This window comes from Hemiscyllium ocellatum, chromosome 11 (genome assembly GCF_020745735.1).
Source record: "Hemiscyllium ocellatum isolate sHemOce1 chromosome 11, sHemOce1.pat.X.cur, whole genome shotgun sequence".
Classification (NCBI taxonomy): Eukaryota; Metazoa; Chordata; class Chondrichthyes; order Orectolobiformes; family Hemiscylliidae; genus Hemiscyllium; species Hemiscyllium ocellatum.
Genome location: NC_083411.1, coordinates 795684 through 820132, shown reverse-complemented (window position 1 = coordinate 820132; position 24449 = coordinate 795684). Strand labels below are relative to the sequence as shown.

At 44.7% G+C, this 24449-nt stretch overlaps 1 protein-coding gene across 4 annotated transcripts in view; it reads right to left on the bottom strand.

The window, feature by feature from the left end:
- Nucleotides 1-23428, bottom strand: part of ints6l (integrator complex subunit 6 like) — a 159797-nt gene extending 136369 nt beyond the window's left edge. For 2 of the 4 annotated variants that reach the window (XR_009645188.1, XM_060832374.1), the window contains exons 1-2: nucleotides 23134-23428; nucleotides 22962-23039 (exon numbers count right to left, since the gene is read on the bottom strand). Coding sequence is in view for 3 of the 4 variants with exons in the window: in XM_060832374.1 (XP_060688357.1) it covers nucleotides 22962-23039; nucleotides 23134-23244 (189 nt within the window). In the remaining variant the exon portion in view is untranslated. The remainder of the gene's footprint in view (nucleotides 1-22961; nucleotides 23040-23133) is intronic. The other 2 variants (XM_060832371.1, XM_060832372.1) reach the window with 1 other exon arrangement.
- Nucleotides 23429-24449: the final 1021 nt, after the last annotated feature.

Genomic DNA, 24449 nt, shown 5'->3' with positions numbered 1-24449 from the left:
ACATTTCTTTCCTCTAACACAAATTCAGTTCAAAACCTTTGCCATTTGGATCCTCAGGGCCCTCACCAACTCAACATTCTGCACCCCTGCTTTAAATTTACATGTGTTTATTTAATGTGGCTTTAGTTCAACAGATTCAAGATTCAACTAAATCATGTATTTGTCAGACGACTTCTTAAATCACATTAAGCTGATCATTCAGAGGCCTTCGGACGTTGTGTTCCCTGACTAACACAAAAGATCGTTACACTACTACAGGTGAGGAGAGTTTCACGTTAACAGAAGTAGACTTCAGTACAATGCAATGTCTATAAATGTAGCAAAACATCGACTAATATACTTCACTGAAATCCAAAACTCAGCTTGGCAACAAGTGTCATTAACTTATTAACACAGAACCAGAATATGTTCAGAAGAGAACTGGCAGTTCCACAAAACTTACAGAAATAATGAAAAACATTCCTCACATCCCTTCTAACAGTTTTAGTGTGAGCAAATGCTACCAAATACAACAACCTCAAATAGAAAATGACCAAGAAATAATGTCTGTACATCCACTGGAAAGAAACAATTCGAATAGCTATATCTGAACCCGAGATCCATCCCACTTGGTCATCAGAGTTCTGCACTCCAGCCTAGAACATTAAAATTCCTAAACACTACAACAACACTTCTAGACGTTACAAATGTCAGTGATGAAAACCGGGTGCGGCTGCAGAGGGCTACATCTGCACAATTAAATTGTAAGAAAATGTAATTTAATGCCTTCCCAGCATAATCAAACATGCTTGGCTCCCAGGGACCTGCACTGGCATCTCAAATTTAAACTGTGTTATTGCATTACTTGGACGTAAGCCGAGAAAGCTGTATACTACGTTAACAAGTGGTTCTAAGCTGAATTTACAATAAGCAAAATGGCACAGAATAATTGTGCAGTTCAGATTGCGACTTAGAACATAGAAGATAGAAAAGTAAAGCACAGAACTGATCCTTCAGCCAACAGTTAGAATTAACCCTAATCTAAAAATAAAATAACCTAGTCCATGTAACCCCCAATTCGCTGCTGAACATGTGCATGTTCAGAAGTCATTTAAAAATCGCTATGATTCTGCTTCCACCCACCATTGGCAACGCATTCTATGCATTCACAACTCTGTAAAGAACCTGTCTCTGGCATCTCCTCTATACCTTCCTCCTAAAATCTTAAAACTATGACCCCTCATGCCTGTCATTTCTGCCCCGGGGAAAAGTCTCTGGTTATCAACTCCATCCATGGCTCTCATTACCTTGTATACCTCAGTCAATCACCTCTCTTCCTACTTCTCTCCAGAGAGAAAAATCCAAGCTTAGTCAACCTCTCTTCGTAAGACAGGCTTTCTAGTCCAGGCGGCATCCTGGTAAACCTTCTTTGCACCCTCTCCAAAGCCTCTGTATCTTTCTTATAATAGGGTGACCAGAAACTGGACACAATATTCCAAGTGTGTTCTCACCAGGGTTTTGAAGAGGTGCAGCAAAACCTCGCAGCTCTTAAACTCAATCCCCCTGTTAATAAAAGCCAAACCGCCATATACTTTCTTAACAACCCTATCCACTTGGGTGAGAAAGTGAGGACTGCAGATGCTGGAGATCATAAGGCCTTCTTCAGGAAGGGCTTATGCCCGAAACGTCGAATCTCCTGTTCCTTGGATGGTGTCTGACCTGCTGCGCTTTTCCAGCAACACATTTTCAGCTCTATCTACTTGGGTGGCAACTTTGACAGATCTATGCACTTGAACACCAAGATCCCTCTGTTCCTCCACACTGCCAAGAATCCTGTCTTTAATCCTAGATTCAGCATTTGAGTTCGACCTTCCAAAATGCATCACTTTACATTTATCCAGGTTGAACACCATCTGCCATTTCTCAGCCCAGCTCTGCATCCTGTCTATGTCACGCTGCAGCCTGCAGTAGCCCTCGATACTATCGATGACACCTCCAACCTTTGTGTCATCAGCAAATTTACTAACTCACCCCTCAACCTCCTCATCAGTCATTTATAAAAAGTACAAAGAGCAGAGGCCAAAGAACGGAGCCCTGCGGGACGCCACTCAACACTGACCTCCAGGCAGAATGCTTTCCATCGACAACCACTCTCTACCTTCTGTCAGCTAACCAATTCTGAATCCAGACAACCATATCTCCCTGTATCCCATACCTCCTGGCTTTATGAATGAGCCTACCATGGGGAACCTTATTAAATGCCTTGCTGAAGTCCACATACACCACATCCACAGCTCGACCTTCGTCGACCCGTCTCGTCACCTTCTCAAAGAACTCAATAAGATTAGTGAGGCATGACCTGCCCCTCACAAAGCCATGCTGACTGCCTTTAATCACATTATGCTGTTCCAAATAGTCATAAATCCAATCCCTCAGAATTCTTTCCAAAACCTTGCTGACCACAGACGTAAGACTGGTCTCTAATTGCCACGGATTTCCCATTTACCCTTCTTGAAAAGAGGAACAATATTCACCTCCCTCCAAATCTGGTCTGGCCCTGGTGACGTATCAATCAATGTTTGCCAAAACTTCCAGCACATCAACTTATTCATCTTGATCCGTTCAAGCTTGTGTCCCAGCTCCTCAAAGTTCTCATTCACATTAAGCCCATGCTCCTCTCTCTCTCTCTCTCTTTGACTGAGCTCGATCTGCTCTTCTCTCTCGCTGACTGAGCTCGATCTGCTCCACTCTTTCTGAATGAGCTCGATCTGCAGCTCTCTCTCGCTCTGACTGAGATCCATCTGTTCCTCTCTCACACCGATTGAGCTCGATCTGCTCCTCTCTCTCTCTGACTGACCTTGATCTGCTCCTCTCTCTCTCTGACTGACCTTGATCTGCTCCTCGCTCACACCAACAGAGCTCGATCCGCTCTTCTCACTCTCTGACTGAGCTCAATCTGCAGCTCTCTCTCTCTCTGACTGAGATCCACCTGCTCCTCTCCCTCGCTGACTGAGCTCGAACTGCAGCTCTCTCTCTATGACTGAGCTCGAACTGCAGCTCTCTCTCTCGATGACTGAGCTCAATCTGCTCAGTTTAGCAGCCAGAGTTCAGACAGCACAGGGCACCAAATATCTGGAGAGGTTTTTTAGTTGGCAGGGTACCAGGATTTAAATTATGAGGACAGGTCAATAAGTTAGTTTGTGTTCCCTTAAGTATCAAAAGCTTAGAGGTAATAATGAAGCCATTTAAAATAAAAACAAGTTCAGCAGGTAATACAGGAAGCAAATGGAATGCTGACCTTTATTTCAAACAGAATGGAGAATAAAAAGTGAATTATAGCTAAAACTATACAAGGTACTCGTGAGTCCATAGCTAGAATATCGTGAAGCGTTTTGGGCCCCTTACCTAAAACATAAAGGCATCCGAGACGCTCCAGAAAAACTTCACTGGGTTGAAGAGAGTTATGAAAAGATATTCTTATGAGGAGCAGATGACAGATTGGGCCTGCACTCACTGGAGTTAAGAACAAGAGGCAGCCTTATTGAAGTAAAAAAGATGCTTAGGGTTTCACAGGGTAGATGCAGAATGTTTCCCCTTGTAAGTGAGTATAGAACCAGTTAACATAACCACAGAGTAAAAAGATCTCACATTAAACACAGATGAGGAGGAATTTTCTTTACCATACAGGACTGCAGTAGCTCTGATGTTAACAACTTTTAAGGCTAAAATAACCTTTTACACAGTAAGCAAATCAGGAATTATAGGGGAAGAAGCATGAAAGTGGAGTGGAAGATTATCAAATAGCTTTGATCAGATGGGACAATGGGCTGTGGAGTGGCAGAGTTTAATTTTGATAAATGTGAGGTGATGCACTACAGAAAGGCAAATCAGGGCAAGACTTATACACTTAATGTTAAAATCCTGGGAAATGTTACTAAACAAGGAGACTTTTGAGCGCAGGTTCAAAGTTTCTTGAAAGTAGAGTCTCGGTTAGATAGGATAGTGAAGATGACATTCGGTATGCTTGTCTTTATTAGTCAGAGTCAAAACCCACATGACACCGGAAAATAGTCCAACAGGGTGACCTTATAGAAGGTTTATAAAATCATGAGGGGCATGGAGAGGGTAAATAGCCAAGGTCTTTTCTCTGGAGTAGGACAATCCAAAACTAGAGGACATAGGTTTAAGATGAGAGGAGAAAGGTTTAAAAAGGATCTAAGGGTAATTTTTTCATGTAGAGATGGGTCTGTACATGGAATGAGGTGCCATAGGAATCGATGGAGGCTCGTACAATTACAACATTTAAAAGACACCTGGATGGGTATATGAAATAGGAAGGGTTTAGAAGGATATGGGCCAAATGCCGGTAAATGGGACTAGATTAATGTAAAATATCTGGTCAGCATGGACGGGTTGGACCAAAGGACCTGTTTCATACTGCACAGCTCTATGACTCTATGAACAATAATCAGTAATAATGATGGAGCTATCTCAGTGGTCTGAATGGCCCATTTCTGCTCCTATGTCGTTTTGGTCTTGTTAAAAAGTAATTTGAAAGTTTCATTAACTAATAGAATCAAGAAATTTCAAAATTTTCCAACACCTTGGAGTCAGAGTAATACAGCATGGAAACAGGCCCTTCAGCCCAAAATCATCCATGCTGACCACACTATCCACTCAGCTAGTTCCAATTGTCCACATCCCTCTCAACCCTTCCCATCCATGTACCTATTCAAATGCTTTTTAAAATGTTGTTATTGTACCTGCCCCAACCACTTTTGCTGGCGGCCCATTCCATTTGGCACCACTCTCTGCGTGAAGAAGTTGCCTGTCACGTCCTTTCTTTTCCAAAAGGATTTTAAAAGTAAAAAAAAGACCTTTTGTTAAAAAAAAATCACTCAAGATGCAGGCAATGCTGAATGCACCAAAATGAATGCCTGACCGTAACGGTCATCGAGGCGGTGGTGAGCTGCCTTCTTGAATCACTGCAGCCCATGTGCTGTAGGTAGACCCACAATGCCATAAAGCAGAGAATTTCAGGATTTAATCTACTGACGCCGAAGAAATGGCAAGATATTTCAGCGTCAGGATTGTAAGTGTTTTGTAGGGGAACTTACTGATGGTGGCGTTCCCATATTTCAGCTGTCCCTTGTCCTCCTAGATGGAAGTGCTCATGAGTTTGGAAGGGGCTGTTTAAAAAATGTTAATGGATTTCTGCAGTACATCTTGTAGATAACATACAATATTGCTACTAAGGGTCAGTGGTGCAGAGATATTAATGGATGCTGTACCAACCGAGTAGCTACTTTATTCTGGATGGTGCAGTTGTTGGAGCTACATTCGTCCAGACAAGTGGGTGTATTCCATCACACTCCTGACTTGTGCCTAGTAGATAGTGGACAGGCTTTGGGGAGTTGGGAAGTGAGTCACTTGCTGCAGTATTCCTAGCTTTAACCTGCTCTGTAGCCACTGTATTCATTTGACAGGTCCAATACAGTTTCTGGTCAACAGTTACCTCCAGGATGTTGATAGTTGGGGATTCAGCGATAGTAACACCACTTAGTGCCAAGGGGTGATGGTAACATGCTCTCTTATTACAGTTGGTCATTGCCTGACATTTGTGTAGCATGAATGTCACTTGCCACTTTTCAGCCCAAGACTGGGAACTGTCCAGCTCTTGTTGAATTGCAACTTGAACTGCTTCAGTATCAACTGTGAATGGTGAACCTTGTTCATCAATGATTGCACATCCACACATCTGACCTCATGGTGTTGAGAAGGGCATTAATGAAGTAACTGAAGATGGTTGGGCATTGGACACTTCCCTGAGGAATTCTGGAGAAATATCCAGAAGCTGAGATGACAGACTTCAAACAACCACAACCATCTTCCCACAGGTCAAGTATATTCCAATCAGTGGAGAGTTTGCCTCAGATTCCCATTGATTCGGTTTTATGAGGTACTTTGATGCCACACTCAGTCAAATGCGGCTTTGATGTCAAGGACTGTCGCTCTCTCTTCATCTCTGGAATTCTTTTGGCCACATTTGAATCAAGTCTGTAATGAGGTCAGGAGCTGAATGGCCCTGGTGGAACACACTGGGCATTAGTAAACAAGTTATTGCTGAGCAGGTGCTGCTTGGTAGCACTGTTGATAACACTTTCCATCACGCTGATAATTCTGAATAGGCTGATGGGAGGCAGTAACTGGCCAGGTTGGATCTGTCCTGGTTTTTCTTGTGTACAGGTTATGCCTGGGCAATTTTCCATACTGCCAGGTAGATGAATTGTAGTTGTACTGGAAAGCTTGGCTCAGGGTTTAGCAGTTTCTGGAGCACAAGTCCTGATATTAATGCCAGAGCCCACAAGCTTTGTAGTATTCATGGCCTCCAACTTTTTCTTGGTATTATGTGCAGTGAATCAAATTGACTGAAGGTTGGCATCTGTGATCCTGGAGATCTCTGGAGAAGGCGGAGATGGATCATCCACTCAACATTTCTATTGAATGCTTCAGCCTTATCCTTTGTGCTGGGTTCTTCCATCTTTGAGGATGGGTGTATTCGTGAAGCTTCCTGTCCCAGTGAGTTACTTTCTCTACTACTAATCATGACTGGATGTGGCAAGACTGCAGAGTTTAGCTCTGATTCATTGGCTGTGGGATCACTTAGGTTTGCTGTTTATACTGTTTTGCAGATTCACCAGGTTGACACCTGAATTTTAGGTACACCTGGAGCTGATTCTGGCATGCCCTCCTGCATTTTCCACTGGACCAGAGTTTGATGGCAATGGTTAGGTTTGGGATATGACTGGCTATGAAATTGCAGATTGTGTTGGAGTGTGATTCTGTGGCTGATGGCCCACACAGCCTTGTAGATGTCCAGTCCTGAGATCCTGGACCTGTTCAAACTATCTCCTATTTAGCATGGTGATAGTGCCACACAACACAATGTAAGGTATTATCAATGTGAAGATGGGACTTTGCCTCCACAAGGACCATGCAGCAGCAACACCTACCAATACTGTCATGGACAGATGCATCTGCAGCTGGAAGATTGGTAAGAGTTGAAGTCAAGTATGCTTTTCCCTTTCATTGGTTCACCACCCTATCTAGCAGCAAAGTCCTTTCAGATCCAGCCAGCTAGATCAGTAATCATACTGCTGCACCACTCCTGACAGCAGACAATGAAGTCCCCCTCACAGAGTTCATTCTGAGCCCTGGCCACCCTCAGTGTTTCCTCCAATGTTATTCAACATGGGGAGAGTAATGATTAATCAATCAAGGGAGATGGATATATGGTGGATGGCAGGAGGGTTCCCAGCCTCTCTTAAACCTGGTGCCATAAAACTTCACTGTGTACAGAGTCAATGTTGAGAACTCCCAGGGCAACTTCAAACCACTGTGCCACCACTTCTGCTAGGTCTGTCCTATCGGTGAGACAGGGTGTATACAAGGATGGTGGTGCCTGGGACATTGTCATTGTTTTGAAGATGTGAGTGTACTGTACCTTTAAGAGAGTTCAAAGCTAGCAGATCTTTTTGACAGCACCAAGTGTTCTGAATAAGGTAACAATGTAACACTTGGTCGAAAGCTACATTAGCTGGGTTACTTGGAAACAACAAAACAGATTCAAATTAGGCCAATCTGTTTAAATTATACTTTGAAAAATATCAAACTCCAATCAAGTTTGAATTTAATATACTGACAATCTTAAAAGCCAATGACACAATCCGATGCTTTGGGGCTAAAGGATTGGGGAAAATGGAACAGTTCGGAGGAGAACTGCCAATCCACCAGCATCTGCAGGCTGTCTGGAGAATACCTCTCTTAAAGATACCTTTATCGATCTCAAAGAAGAAATGACTGAGGAAAATTCAGCATCTGGTTGGTTTTGAAAATTTGAATTTTGGTAAATCTTAATTAGGGGTTTTATCAAAGTAGTATTATAAAAGGGAAAGTAAAAGATCAGTTAGAGGAAGGAGTTGTAAATAGTCATTAGTTAATTATTCTGTTACACTAAGAAATAAAGTTGTTAATTTTACTCTAAATAGTTCTTGACCTCTTGAATTTTTACAGATTATTGCATGGATTAAATCCTTTGTGTGTTTCTGGTTTAAGTTAAGCAGACAGGGTTTACCCGTGTTGCAACATCATACTCATGAAATAAGATAATGTCAGGCTATTGCTTGACTCATCTGTGAGACAGCTCTCCCAATTTTGGCACTAAGATGCCTCTAAGGAGGACTTGGCAGGGACAATAGGGCTGTTTTTGCTGCGTTGTTTCTGATGCCTAGGTCGATGCTTAATGGTCCATCCAGTTTCACTTTGTTTTAAGACTCTTTAATGATTAATAACTGAGTAGCTTGCTAGGCCATTTCAAGGGCAACTGAGAATTATACACATCACTATGAATCTGGAGTCACATGTAGGTCAGACCAGGTAAAGATGGCAGATTTCCTTCACTGAAAGACATCAATGTAATCTCTTGCCTTTTGGAATGAAAAATGGGCCCACAACTTTTCAATGATAACCAACAAAATTAATACAAGATTTTGCAACTTTGTTATGTACATCGATGATTTGTTTATGTGCAGGCAAACCTAGAAGGAACATTTACAAAACTTGAACAAACTATTAATCAGTTACAAAAAGTTAACTTGCCCATAAATTTGCTTAGTTGAAAAATGTGGTACTGGAAAAACACAGCAGGCCAGGCAGCATCCGAGGAGCAGGAGAATTGACGTTTCGGGCATAAGCCTTTCTTCAGGAATGAGGAGGAAGAAGGGCTTATGCCCGAAACGTCGATTCTCCTGCTCCTCGGATGCTGCCTGGCCTGCTGTGTTTTTCCAGCACATTTTTCAACTCTGACCTCCAGCATCTGCAGTCCTCACTTTCTCCCATAAATTTGCTTAGAAGCAAATGCAAAATGAAAGCCACTTATTTAAACCGCATTGAGACACAAGACCAAGTAACACCTACAGAAACAGAAATAAGGGTCATCCAATGCCCAAGACTAAATAAAAAATTCTGCGATATGTAGGCAAATTGATTTTATCAGAAGTTCAGTTCAAATTTCAACACTACAATGCCTTCTTGATTATTTTTGGGAGAGGCTCCATGACAAAGATTTTGGACTACAGCCATGCAATTTAAAATGAGTCATGCTGTGGGAAAATTATTATTATAGTGAAATAAAATTAACAATGATGGAAATCTGACGAAGACAGGGTCAGAGTGAGTGAGTGAATAGGCAGACATTGAACCCCAGAGAGACAGAACAATTGTTCAAAAGACAAAGGAATGGATGATAATACGTTAGTGAGAAAGGAAAGCTAATGTTGGGGACCACACTTAGGTGAAAGCAGCCCATGTCATGACACAGCGTGGGGTTTGGCGATGCACAAATCAATTTAGAACGTCAACACCTATCTACTTTACTCACCCCAACTGTGCACTCATATCCTCTGCACATCAAGACATAGGTCTCAGCTTCCTCCTCTAAGTGGATCCTCAACTTTCTGACCAATAGACTGTAATTAGTAAGAGCAGATAACACCACCTCCTCCACAGTAATCCTCTACACTGGTGCCCTGCAAGGCTGCATGCTTAGTCCCCTACTATACTCCTTTTACACTCATGGCTGCATGGCCAAATTCTACCTCAACTCCATTTACAAGTTTGATGATGACACCATTGTAGATCAGATCTCAAGCAACAAGGCAGAATACAGAAAAGAGATCAAGTGGATTGGTGTAAAGACAATAAACAAGAAGACACAAAATACCCAGAGACTCTAGTCACCCTACCATACATCAAAGACATTTCTGGAATGACCACCACACTACTCCGGCCCCTAGGCATCAGGGTTAGCCCACAAACCCTACTACCACACGAAAACTACTATTGTCAAATTTAAAGTACCCTATATCCACAGCAGCAGAACAAATGTAATACACAAAATATGCTGCAAAAACTATAACAAATATTACATTGGACAAACTGGCAGGAAACTAGGAGAACGAGAACCAACTATCCACCAAACAACATGGCCAACTATCACTGGTATCTATACGCACAGAAAAGAAGGACACCAGTTCAATTGGGAAAATGCACCCATCCTTGGACAGGCCAAACAAAGACATGCACGGGAATTCCTACAGGCCTGGCATTCAAACAGGGTTTCCATTAATAAATCAAAGATTTGGACCCCATTTACCATTCTCTCAGAAACAGAACCCGAAATGTTATCATCCACCACAACAAACCAAGACACATAAATAGCAAGTGGAGCAGAACACCAACGCTTCATCAGAGGCTCATTGATGATATTACCTTGCATGGTGACAAAACACTTGAAAACAAACCTAACAGTTCAATGAGCAAACTGACAACCAGACAATAAACTCCCCACCAATGTCTGCAAAATGAAGGAGGGGATCATTGACTTCAGAAAGCGGAGTGGAGGGCATGCCCCCATCTGCAATGGTGATGAGGTGAAGATGGTTGACAGCTTGAAGTTCCTGGGAATGACGATCACCAACAATCTGTCCTGGTCCATTCATGCCGATGCAACAGTCAAGAAAGCAAAACAACGTCTCTACTTCCTCAGGAGGCTAAGGAAATTCGGCATGTCCACAAGGAGTCTTACCAATTTTTATAGATGCACCATAGAAAGCATCCAGTCTGGATGCATCACAGTGTGATATGGCAACTGTGCTTTCCAAGACCATGCAGTAAATACAAAAGAAATCAAATACCTTGATCAAAGTGGACTTGACCTGAATGCAACCATTATTGTCCATGAACATTTAATGCAAATGCTATTATTGCCAATGTAAAACAGAATTATGTGATAAGATGATACTACAACGGAAATGAAAGTGCCTCTTAAGGACACCACATAATCTCTCTCCCGGCAAGGGGGGGGGGGGGGTACAATGAAGTGCATATGTCATTATCACTTGGAAATTTCAATTATAAATCAGAGGAAAGTTGATTTTTCTAATTAAACTATCAGAAAGTTATATAGAACAGTGAACTAAATACATAATTTCCATGGTCAGGATCGGGATTCCCGGAAGTTATGTTGCCTCCCTGGTGCCAGGATCTGGGACGGCTCCGATCGGGTGTATAAAATTCTCAAAGGGGAGGGCGAACAGCCAGAAATCGTGTTACATATTGGCACCAATAATATAGCCAGGAAAAGGATTGAGGATATAAAAAGTGATTTCAGGGAGCTAGGATGGAAGCTGCAGAGCAGAGTGAACAGAATAGTGTTCTCGGGTTTGCTACCGGTGCCACGAGATAGCAAAGCGAGGAACAGGGAGCTGGCGCAGTTTAACACGTGGCTGCGCAGCTGGTGTAGGAGTGAGGGCTTCAGATAGGTAGATAATTGGGATGCCTTTTGGGGAAGGTGGGACCTGCACATGAAGGACGGGTTGCACCTGAACTGGAAGTGGACCAATGTCCTGGGTGGAAGGTTAGCTCAAGTGGTTCAGGGGGGTTTACATTAGTATGGCGGGGGTGGGGGGGGAACCTGAGCTATATACCGATGGTGAGAGTTGATGGAGATGAGGCAATAGCAAGAGACAGCGCAGCCAGTGGAAAGGAATTTCCTGGGAAAGAACCAAGGGATCGGTTAAAGTGTGTTGGCTTTAATGCAAGGAGTATCAGGAATAAAAGTGATGAGCTTAGAGCATGGATCAGTACCTGGTGCTATGATGTTGTGGCCATAACAGAGACATGGGTTTCTCAGGGGCAGGAATGGTTGCTGAATGTCCTAGGGTTTAGAATGTTTAAAAATAATGGGGGGGGGGGGGGGGGGGGGGGGGGAAGAGGAGGGGGTGTAGCACTACTAATCAGAGAGGGTATCACAGCTACAGAAGCTTCCATTGTCGAGGAGGGTCTGCCTACAGAGTCAGTATGGGTGGAAATTAGGAACAGTAAGGGAGCAGTCACCTCATTAGGGGTTTACTACAGGCCCTCCAATAGCAGCAGGGAGATGGAAGAAAGCATAGGTCGGCAGATTTTGTAAAAGTGTGAATGTAGTAGGGTTGTTGTAATGGGTGACTTTAACTTTCCCAATATTGATTGGAACCTCCTTCGAATAGATGGTTTGGAAGGAGCTGTTTTTGTAAGGTGTGTTCAGGAGGGTTTCCTAACTCAGTATGTTGACAGGCCAACGAGGGGAGAGGCTATTTTGGATTTGGTGCTCAACAATGAGCCGGGGCAGGTGTCAGGTCTTCCAGTGGGAGAGCATTTTGGTAATAGTGACCACAACTGCCTCACATTCCACATAGCTATGGAGAAGGAGAGAAGCATGCACAATGGGAAGATATTTAACTGGGGAAAACAAAATTATGATGCTATCAGACGTGAGTTGGGAAGCATTGACTGGGAGCAATTGATCCATGGAAAGGGCACTATAGACATGTGGAGACTGTTTAAGGAACAATTGTTGCAAGTGATGCATAAAAATGTGTTCCTCTGAGACAGGAAAGAAGGGGTAAGATAAAGGAACCTTGGATGACGAGAGCGGAGGAGCTTCTCGTCAAAATAAAGAAGGCAGCTTACATAAAGTGGAGAAAGTATAGGTCTTGCTCAGCTCGAGAGGATTACAGACAGGCGAGGAAGGAGCTCAAAAATGGCCTGAGGAGAGCCAGGAGAGGGCACAATAAAGGCTTGGCAGGAAGGATTAGTGAGAATCCAAAGGCATTTTACACGTATATGAGGAATAAGAGAATGATCAAAGAAAGAGTGGGGCCGATCAGCGATAGCATAGGGAACTTGTGTATAGAGTCTGAGGAGGTAGGGGAAGCCCTAAATGAGTTTTTTGCTTCTGTCTTTACTAAAGAAAAGGACCTTGTAGTGAATGAAACCATTGAGGAGCAGGTAAGCATGATGGAACGGATAGAGATTGAGGTAGCTGATGTGTTGAAAATTAGACAAACACTAAGATTGACAAGTCGCCTGGGCCAGACCAGATTTGTCCTCGGCTGCTTTGGGAGCGAGAAATGACTGGAGGGAGGCAAATGTATTTCCTCTCTCCAAAAAAGGAAACAGGGAAATCCCTGGCAATTACAGACAAGTCAGTCTCATGTCTGCCATCTACAAGGTGTTAGAAAGGATTCTGAGGGATAGGATTTATGACCATCTGGAAGAGCATGGCTTGATTAAATGCAGTCAGCACGGCTTTGTGAGGGGCAGGTCATGCCTCATTCATATGGGGTTCTTCGAGGAAGTTACTAGACAAGTCGATCATGGTCGAGTGGTGGATGTGGTGTATATGGATTTCAGCAAGGCATTTGATAAGGTTCCCCATAGTAGGCTCATTCAGAAGGAATGGGAATACAGAGAAATTTAGCTGTCTGGATGCAGAATTGGCTGGTCGACAGAAGACAGCGAGTAGTAGTGGAAGGAAAGTATTCTGCCTGGAAGTCAGTGGTGAGTGGTGTTCCACAGGGCTCTGTTCTTGGGCCTCTACCTTTTGTAATTTTTATTAATGACTTGGATGAGGAGATTGAAGGATGGTTAGCAAGTCTGCAGATGACACACAGGTTGGAGGTGTCGTTGACAGTACAGAGGACTGTTGTAGGCTGCAGCATGACATTGACAGGATGCAGAGATGGGCTGAGAGGTGGCAGATGGAGTTCAACCTGGATAAATGCGAAGTGATGCACTTTTGAAGGTCGAACTTGAAAGTTGAGTACAGGATTAAAGACAGGATTCTTAGCAGTCTGGAGGAACAGCAAGATCTTGGTGTGCAGGTATATAGATCCCTTAAAATTGCCACCCAAGTGGACAAGGTTGTTAAGAAAGTATATGGTGTTTTGGCTTTCATTAATAGAGGGATTGAGTTTAAGAGCCATGAGATCTTGTTGCAGCTCTATAAGACTTTGGTTAGACCGCACTTGGAATACTGCGCCCAGTTCTGGCCCCCTCTTATAGAAAAGATGTGGATGCTTTGGAGAGGGTTCAGAGAAGGTTTACCAGGATGCTGCCTGGAATGGAGGGCTTATCTTACGAAGAGGGGTTGACTGAGCTCTGACTTTTTTCATTGGAAAGAGAGGGGACCTAATTGAGGTGTACAAGATATTGAGAGGCATAGATAGATTGATAGCCAGAGACTTTTTCCCAGGGCAGAAACTGTTAACACAAGGGGTCAAAGTCTTAAGCTGTTTGGCGGAAACTATAGAGGGGATGTCAGAGGCGGGTTTTTTTATGCAGAGAGTTGCGAGAGCATGGAATGCGTTGCCAGCAGCAGTTGTGGAAGCAAGATCATTGGAGATATTTACGAGACTGTTGGACATGCATATGGTCACAGAAATTTGAGGGTTCATACATTAGATTTACTTTACATGAGGATCAATGGTCGGCACAACATCGTGGACTGAAGGGCCTGTTCTGTTCTATGTTTTAAAACACAAGCTAAGGACTTACCAAGTTACTGCAATTAGCTTGAAGTATGTCCATTCTTCTTACAATAGAAGCATATATTTTATTTAATGTATTACTTTTATGTTCTAGCCTTTCTCATTTAGTACTCTGGAATCTTACTGCGAGCTCCTTTGAACTAATTTTTCCATTTCCAGAGTTTCCATTTCTCAGAGTATCCAGATTGTAATGTTAAAAGATTAAAAGGTTAAAAGGGTTAAACTGTACTGTCTTTCTCCAGAAACTGAACGTTCTGGTAGTGGTTGGGGATGACATTCATGCAGGAATGTGGATGACCCCCACTTCATCTGGACAGCCATTTACCACTACTCTCCTACTATTATCAAATTCAACTCTCATTCAGTCCCTTGCATTCAGAAATGCTTTCATAGCCAAGCCCTGATACTGAAGTAAATCACACTTACACTGTCTTGAGGGATCAGAGTCAAGAAATCATTTGCATAATGATTCCCCAGGATTAGGGCATTTACATTATCTCCAAGGATGACCTTATCCTATCGTAACATGTGGTTTTTGTGGAGGGCAGAGTACTTGTGAGTATTACCAACTGACCTATATAAAGGGATGTTTTTACGTTGTTTTGGGCCTTTTTTGACTCCCTGTGAAGAGGGACAAAGGAGGTCACCTAGCATGTACACGCTGTAATAAACTTTAACTGTTTGCAGAGTTTGGTGTATGCGAATTGCACCTCGTGTGCGAAACCTCAAGAACTTAACAAGATGATGTGACCATGTCTCCAAATGTAACTGTTCAAGATAGGATCGCAAATGTGGTTTCCTTGTTCAAAAAGGGTAGTAGAAACAACCCTGGTAATTACAGACTAATGAGTCTCACTTCAGTTTTTGGTAAAGTGCTGGAAAAGATTATAAGAGAGGATGTATAACCATCTAGAAAAGAATAACCTGATCAGGGACAGTCAGCACGGTTTTGTGAAGAGTAGGTCATGCCTAATGAATCTTATTGACTTTTTTGACAAAGTGACCAAACGGGTAGATGAGAGTAAACCGGTTGATGTGGTGTATATGGATTTCAGCAAGACGTTCGATAAGGTTCCCCACAGTAGGCTATTATACAAAATGCGGAGGAATGGGATTGTGGGAGACGTAGCAGTTTGGATCAGTAATTGGCTTGCTGAAAGAAAACAGAGGGTTATAGTTGATGGAACATGTTCATCTTGGTGTCCAGTTACTAGCGGCATACCGCAAAGGTCGGTGTTGGGTTCACTGCTGTTCGTCATTTTTATAAATGACCTGGATGAGGGCTAGTAAATTTGCAGACGACACTAAGGTTGGTGGAGTTGTGGATAGTGACGAAGGATGTAGTAGGTTGCAGAGAGACATAGATAGGATGCACAGCTGGGCTGAGAGGTGGCAAATGGAGTTTAATGTGGACAAGTGTGAAGTGATACACTTTGGATGGAGTAATCGGAATGCAAAGTACTGGGCTAGTGGTAAGATTCTTGGGAGTGAGATGAGCAGAGAGATCTCGGTGTCCATGTACACACATCCCTGAAAGTTACCACCCAGATTGACAGCGTTGTTAAGAAGGCATACAGTGTTTTGGCCTTTATTAACAAAGGCATTGAGTTCCAGAACCAGGAGGTTATACTGCAGCTGTACAAAGCTCTGGTGCGGCCGCACTTGGAGTACTGTGTACAGTTCTAGTCACCGCATTATAAGAAGGATGTGGAAACTTTGGAAAGGGTGCAGAGGAGATTGACTAGGATGTTGCCTGGTATGGAAGGAATGTCTTACGAGGAAAGGCTGAGGGCCTTGAGGCTGTTCTCGTTAGAGAGAAGAAGGTTGAGAGGTGACTTAATAGAGACATACAAGATAATCAGAGGGTTAGATACGGTGGACAGGGAGAGCCTTTTTCCAAGTATGGGAAAGGCAAACACGAGGGGACACAACTTTAAAGTGAGGGGAGATAGATATAAGACAGATGTCAGAAGTAATTTCTTTACTCAGAGTAGCAAGGGTATGGAATGCTTTGCCTGCAACGGTAGTAGATTCGTCAAGTTTAAGTGCATTTAAATCATCGTTGGACAGGCATATGGACGTACATGGAATAGTGTAGGTGGGATGGGCTTCAGATTAGTTTGACAGGACGGCACAACATCGAGGGCCGAAGGGCCTGTACTGCGCTGTAATGTTCTATGTTCTATATAAGACACGCTGCACAAATATCTATTAGAACTGCTGCTCATCAGATTTCTAATATTTGACATTTATCTTGGTCTTAAGATTGGTTGGAATATTATTTTGGGATTCTTCCATAATCAGTTTCCCTCACATTGTCAAAACTCCTTCTGCAACTTGCAACTGTTGTAGACTCGCCAACTTTATGGGCATTTAAATCATCATTGGATAGGCATATGGACAAGAATGGGATATTGTAGGCTGGACAGGCTTCACAGGACAGCGCACGATCGAGGGCTGAAGGGCCTGTACTGCGCCGTAATGTTCTATACTCCATGATCAAAGCCACTGATCACACAGCATTTCCTTTTCTTAAAAATTCTACAAATGTCTGCTTGAGTTTGTTTCTTAACATTTGGAGTGATCACTGATGAATTTCAGGTACAATGAAGCTCAATCCAAGTAAATGTGAGGTGATGCACTTTGGGAAATCTAATTCTAGAGCGAACTATACTATAAACAGAAGAGCCTTGGGAAAAGTTGATGAGCAGAGAGATCTGGAAGTTCAGGTCCATTGTAACCTGAAGGTGGCTGCACAGGTGGATAGAGAGGTCAAGAAGGCACATTGTATGCTTGCCTTCATCGGACGGGGGATCGAGTATACGAGCTGGCAGGGTCATGTAAAAACTGTACAAGGCTTTGGTTCAGCCATATTTACAATACTGCGTACAGTTCTGGTCGCCACATTACCAAAAGGACATGGACGCTTTGAAGAGGGTGCAGAGGAGGTTCACCAGGATGTTGCCTGGTATGGAGGGTGCTAGCTCTGAAGAAAGGTTGAATAAGTTAGAATTGTTTTCATTAGAAAAAAGGATATTGAGGGGGACCTGATTGAAGTCTACAAAATCATGAAGGGTATAGACAGGGTGCTTTTTCCCAGGGTGAGGGATTCAATAACAAAAGGTAACGCGTTCAAGGTGAGAGGAAAAAAGTCTAAGGAGGATACACATGGAAAGTACTTTACACAAAGGGTGGTAGGTACCTGGAACACATTGCCAACAGAGGTAGTAGAGGTAGGCACGGTAAATTCATTTAAGATGCGTCTGGACAGATGCACGAATAGGTGGGGAGCAGAGGGATACAGATCCTTAGGAATTGGGCGATAGGTTAGAAAGTGGATTTGGATCGGCACAGGCTTGGAGGGCCGAAGGGCCTGTTCCTGGGCTGTAAATTTTTTTTGTTCTTTGTATAAGTTCATAAGCATTAAACAGTTTATTTTTTTAAAAAAGGTTTCTTAGGCAGTTAATTGTTCTTCTGACAATTTAGCTTAAACATTCATAGCTATACCTGACAAAACACCATGAAGCACTAAGATCCAAACATCTTCGAGCCACTATGTTTCCCAAGCCAACTTTTCAAATGCGATGATATTTTAGGCAGCAAATATAAGATTTCTAGTTAAATCAAATCCCTCACTGGTTGTGGGCATCACTGGTCAGGCAAGCATTTATCGTTTATCCTTAAGAATCAACCACACTGCTGTGGATCTGAAGTCACATGGAGGCCAGATCAGGTAAGGGACTGGAGTTTCTTTCCTTAAAGGACATTAGTGGGCTTTCCTTGACAATTGGCACCAGTTTTGTAGTCATCATTAATTCCAGATTTTATTGAATTCAATTCCACCATCTGCCACAATCCCATAAACATTAACTGGATTTCTGGATTAACAATTCAGCTATAATGTCATCAGGCCCTACCATCCAGATTAGGTGATTGGCCATGCTAGTTTTCCCATATTATCCAGGGATATCCAAGCGAGGTGATTAGCATTGGGAAATTTGGGGGTTACAGGTATAGGGTAGGGGACTGGGTCTGGGTCTGCGTGGGATGCTCTTCAGAGGATCAGTGAGGACACAACAGGCCATATGGCCTCTTTCTATACACAGGGATTCTATGATTCTAAGTTGTGCAACCTCATGCATCAAGAAACAAATTGCTAACACCCTCAGCAAATGCCAGTATCCCCTTGCCCATCTGATTTTTCCAGGAGAAAGTGAGGACTGCAGATCAGAGTCGAGAGTGTGGTGCTGGAAAAGCACAGCAGGTCAGGCAGTGTCCGAGAAGCAGGAGAATCGACGTTTTGGGCATAAGCCTTTCATCAGGAATGAGGCTTGTGGGTCGGGGCTGAGAGATAAATGGAAGACGGGGTGGGGTTGTGGTGAGGTGGCTGGGAAAGGAATAGCTGGATGAAGGTGACAGGTCAGAGGGGGCAGTGATGGTTGGGTTCGGAAAGCGGTGCTGAGTTAGATGCTTGGAACTAGGATAACTTTTGGGGGGTGGGAGTGGGGGTGGGGGGGAGCGAAGAGAGGACATGAGGAAGCTGTTGAAATCCACATTTATCCCATGTGGTTGCAGGGTCCCAAGGCAGGTTCCTCCTCCAGGTGTCAGGTGTTAACGGTTTGACAGTGGAGGCGGCGCAGGATCTGCATATCCTTGACAGACTAGGAGAGGAAGTTGAAGTGTTCAGCTACGGGCCAGTGGGGTTGGTAGGTGCAGGTGTCCCAGAGATGTTCTCTGAAACAATCCGCAAGGATGCGTCCTGTCTCCCTGATACAGAGGAGACCACAGCGGGTGCAATGGATACACTAGATGACTAGACGTGCAGATGAATTTCTGATGGATAAATGCTGGGTATCAGGGTACGTGTTGGTCTAAATGTGGTCCGGAGTCCGCCAGAAATTCATCTGCACCTCTACCAATGTCACCTACTGCATCTGTTGCACCCTGTGTGGTCTTCTCTACTTCAGGAAGGCAGGATGCCTTCTTGCGGATTTTTTCAGAGAACTTCTCTGGGACACCCGCACCCACCAACCCCACCGCCCCGTGGCTGAACACTTCTACTCCCCCTCCCACTTTGTCAATGATATGGGGCCTCCTCTACCGCTAAGCCGTTACCACCCGACGCCTGGAGGAGGTACACATCATATTCCACCTTGGCACCCTGCAACCATACAGGATAAATGTGGATTTCAAAAGCTTCCTCATTTCCCCTCCCCTCACATTATCCCAGTCCCAAGCTTCCAACTCAGCACCACCCTCCAGACCCATCTATTATTGCCCCCCTGACCTATCACCTTCGCCCTCACCTTCATCCAGCTATTCCTTTCCCAGCCACCTCACCCCAACCCCACCCCCTCTTCCATTTATCTCTCAGCCCTGACCCACAAGCCTCATTCCTGACGAAGGGTTATGCCTGAAACATCAATTCTCCTGCTCCTCGGATACTGCCTGACCTGCTGTGCTTTTCCATCATCTGATTCTTCCAGTCAACATACAGATTAAAATCACCAACAATTGTAGTGCCCTTCTCACATAACTCCATTATTTTCTGATTTGTCCTTTGACATAGTGAGGCAACTCTTCAGGGACATACAGAAAATTCCCATCAGTGACTTCTTTCTCTTGCTATTCTGTATTTCCTTCAAAACTGATTCCACATCATGATTGATCGCACCTAAAGTACCACCACACTGACATCTTCCTTTATTAACAATGCTATCCCATCTCCTTTTTGCCTATTTTTCCACAATATCCAATACCCTTGAATAGCAAATTCTCAGTTTGAGTCATCATGCAGCCACATGTCCATAGTAGCAATTGGTCAATGTTAATTTATTCCTCTTTCTGTCATCAAACTCCCTAACTTGTTACAAATACCAAGTGCATTCAGGTAGAGTTGATTTGACTTTTTATCATCATTACTTATTCTGGTTCTAATTTCTTCAGTACTTATATCCCTTGCCTTCACTTCGATTATTATTTGCCTCTTTCCCACGCTGCATTTCTGCTCACGAATTTCTTTGATATTTTAAACTTCCCTTTAATTTAACCCTCCCCAACCTCACTAATTAGAGTCATAGAGATGTACAGCACAGAAACAGACCCTTCGGTCCAACCCATCCATGCTGACCAGATATCCCAACCCAATCTCGTCCCACCTGTCAGCACCCGACCCATATCCCTCCAAAACCTTCCTATTCATATACCCATCCAAATGCCTCTTAAATATTGCAATTGTACCAGCCACCACCACTTCCTTTGGCAGCTCATTCCACCCTCTGTGAAAACGTTGCCCCATACGTCTCTTTTATATCTTTACATCAACCCTATATCTCACCCTAAACCTATACCCTTTAGTTCGGGACTCTCTGACCCCAGAGAAAAGACTTTGCCCATTTATCCTATCCATGCCCCTCATAATTTTGTAAGCTTCTATAAGGTCACCCCTCTGCCTCCAACGCTCCAGAGAAAACAGACCTAGCCTGTTCAGCCTCTCCCTATAGCTCAAACCTTCCAACCCTGGCTACATCCTTATAATTTTTTTCTGAACCCTTTCAAGTTTCACAACATAGTTTAAGGTTTATCTACAATCATAATTTTATAATTTGTCAGGGGGTGGGGGGTGGGAACAGACTCTCGTGGTGTAGAAGTAGAGTGCCTGCCACCAGGCCGAGGCCTGGATTCAAGTGTCAGAGGAGTGTAATAACATGTCTGATCAGGTTGATTAGAAAAATGGGTATAGGTTTGCTTGACAGCATGCTTCAAATGAAGACTACCCCAAAAGAAAAGTAGTCATGATTTGGAGATGGTGGTGTTGGACTGGAGTGTACAAACTTAAAAATCACAACACCAGGTTATGGTCCAACAGGTTTAATTGGAAGCACTAGCTTTCAGAGCGCTGCTCCTGTTTTGGGTGATTGTGAAGGACAGGTCCTTGGACTCCTCCACCGGCCCCACTCCACCGAGGACATGCAGGTCCTTGGACTTCTCCACCGGCCCCACTCCACCGAGGACATGCAGGTCCTTGGACTCCTCCACCGGCCACCTCCGGGCCGCCCGAACCAACCAACCCAATCACCCCGTGGCTCAACACTTTAACTCTCCCTCCCACTCCACTGAGGACATGCAGATCCTTGGACTCCTCCACCGGCAGAACATAACAACACGACGGCTGGAGGAGGAGCGCCTCATCTTCTGCCTGGGAACCCTCCAACCACAAGGGATGAATTCAGATTTCTCCAGTTTCCTCATTTCCCCTCCCCCCACCTTGTCTCAGTCGGTTCCCTCAACTCAGCACCGCCCTCCTAACCTGCAATCCTCTTCCTGACCTCTCCGCCCCCACCCCACTCCGGCCTATCACCCTCACCTTGACCTCCTTCCACCTATCCCACCTCCATCGCCCCTCCCCCTAGTCCCTCCTCCCTACCTTTTATCTTAGCCTGCTTGGCTGCTCTCTCTTATTCCTGATGAAGGGCTTATGCTCGAAACGTCGAATTCTCTATTCCTGAGATGCTGCCTGGCCTGCTGTGCTTTGACCAGCAACACATTTGCAGCTGTGATCTCCAGCATCTGCAGACCTCATTTTTTACTTGACACAATTGTAAGGCACAGAATTTATATACATTCTGTGCCTTATAATTGTGTCCTCCACAATCGCCTGCTGAAGGAGCAGTGCTCCAGAAGCTAGTGCTTCCAATTAAACCCGTTGGACTATAGCCTGGTATTGTGTGATTTTTAACCAAAAGAAGAGTTCTGTCATTTCTCCGATACTAGTGCTCCATGAATCAAAACTTATTTCTCCCACACCAAACCTTGAGCCATGTATTCATCTCCAATCATATTAGACCCACCCACAGTGGTTCAAACAGTAATTCAGGGTATATTATTTTTGTGGTTCGTATTTTTAATACTATGCCAAGTTCTACTTATATTGTTAGCAATTGGGAGACAAAGAGGGTGCATTCATTGACAGGGGCCGATTGGGATAGGAATGGGTTGACGGGGGAGTTGAGGTTGATTGAGGAAACGGTGGGAATAGAAGGTACAGAGTTGTCGATGGTTGAGGAAATGACATGAGTAATTGGGGCAGGGATTAGAGGTGGTGCTGAGAGGAGAGGGCTAGTCGGGAAATGGTGGGGGTGATTGGGGATAGCAAATGAAGGAGGTGTTGAGGGGTTTCTGGAAGGCAGGAATTAGAGGCACTGTCGAGTGGGGGGGGTGGCAGGGAATATGGCTGTGGGCATTGGAGGGGAAGCAACTGCAGTCGCTGATGGGGAAAGGGACATGACTGGGGTCATTTGGGAGGGTGGTGGAACGGTACTTGGGGGTGGAGTGTTGTGGAGGACGACTGGGGAAGGGAAATGGAGGGTTCTTGAGAAGGGAAAGTGTTGCTTGGATCCCAGGCACTTCCGGTTTATAGACCGGCGAGTGACGTCACGGCGTCGCCGCACAAAGAGAGCGGCGCCATGTTGAAGCCCAAGCCCCTCCCCCACTCCCCGTACCCTCCACAGACCCGGGAAATACCCCCTCCCCCACCCTCGGCTGAAGCCCTACCTTAATGCCGTAGGGCGGCTCGTCGAACGTCACCAGCATGTACCTGTCTCCGCGGCTGGCGGGGTCCCGGGCCCGGAGCTGTAAGGACAGAGAGACCGCCGTCAGTGAGGCAACGCGGGACACGGGGAGGGGGGGGGTGTCGTTATCTTTCAAACCGCTCTCCGATTTTTACCTTCATGAAGATCTCCACGGCGCCCTTGGCGATGTCCAGGTAGCTAGTGCCTAGGTAAGTTCGCTGGTTCATGGAGGCGGACGTGTCTATGAGGAACAGTAAAATGGGCATCGTGGGGCCGGGACCTGGGCCTGGTTGGGCCCGAAGGGTGGGGGGAGGGGGAGCGCTCGGCCGCGGCCGCCGCTGGAACTGACTCGGAGCCCACGAGGGCCGCGCGCTCTGAGCCGCCGCGCGCACGCGCGCAGGCAGGGTTAGCCCCACTCCTTGCGCGTGCACAGCACGGCCTGGCCAGCTTCCGGAGGGGCGGTGCCAGGCTGCCACGTGACCCCAAAGCACGTGGCTGAGCAGAGCATTCTGGGGGATGTAGTCTTTATCATGAGGATCACGGCAAATTAGATTCCCTACAGTGTAGAAACAGGCCCTTCGGCCCAACCAGTCCACACCGACCCTGTGAAGAGTAACCCACCCAGACCCATTTCTCTCTGACTAATGCACGTAGCACTATGGGCAATTTAGCATGGCCAATTCACCTGACCTGCACATCTTTGGATTCAGGGAGGGAACCGGAGCATCCGGAGGAAACCCACGCAGACACGGGGAGAATGTGCAAACTCCACACAGTCAGTCACCCGAGGCTGGAATCAAACCCAGGTCCCTGGTGCTGAGTGGCAGCAGTGCTATCCACTGAGCCACCGTGCCACCCTTCTTGTTGCATTTGAACATGGACTGCCTCAGTATATGAACATTGGTAAGCATCCCCACTTCTGACCTTATTGTGAAGACAAGGTCATTGATGAAGCTGCTGATATTATTGAACCACATACACTGAAGAACTCCTGTGGTGATGTTCTGGAGCTGAGATGTCTGACTTCCAAGAATTACAACCATTTTCTTGTGCCAAGTATGACTCCAACCAGCAGAGAGTAAACTCCTGAAACCCACTGATTTTAGTTTTGCTTGAGTTCCTTAATGCCACAGTTGGATTTCAGTTGGATGCTGCAGATAGAGTTTGGCAAGTCAGGTTAATGACGTGAAACCTTAACAAAATCAGAAACTGCTAGACAAGCTTAGCAGGTCTGAAACATTAACTATGTTTCTTTTCATAGATGCTGCCTCACCAACTGAGTAGTTTTTAAGATTAGATTCCCTACAACACACTCTCAACTCTGACCTCCAGCATCTGCAGACCTCACTGTCTCCATCCAACTCCATACCCTGTTTCTGCTTTTTCCCCCACACCCTTTAATCCTAAGAACTATATCTACATCTTTCTTGAAAGTCTTCAATGTTTTGACCTCAATAGTTGCCTGTGACAC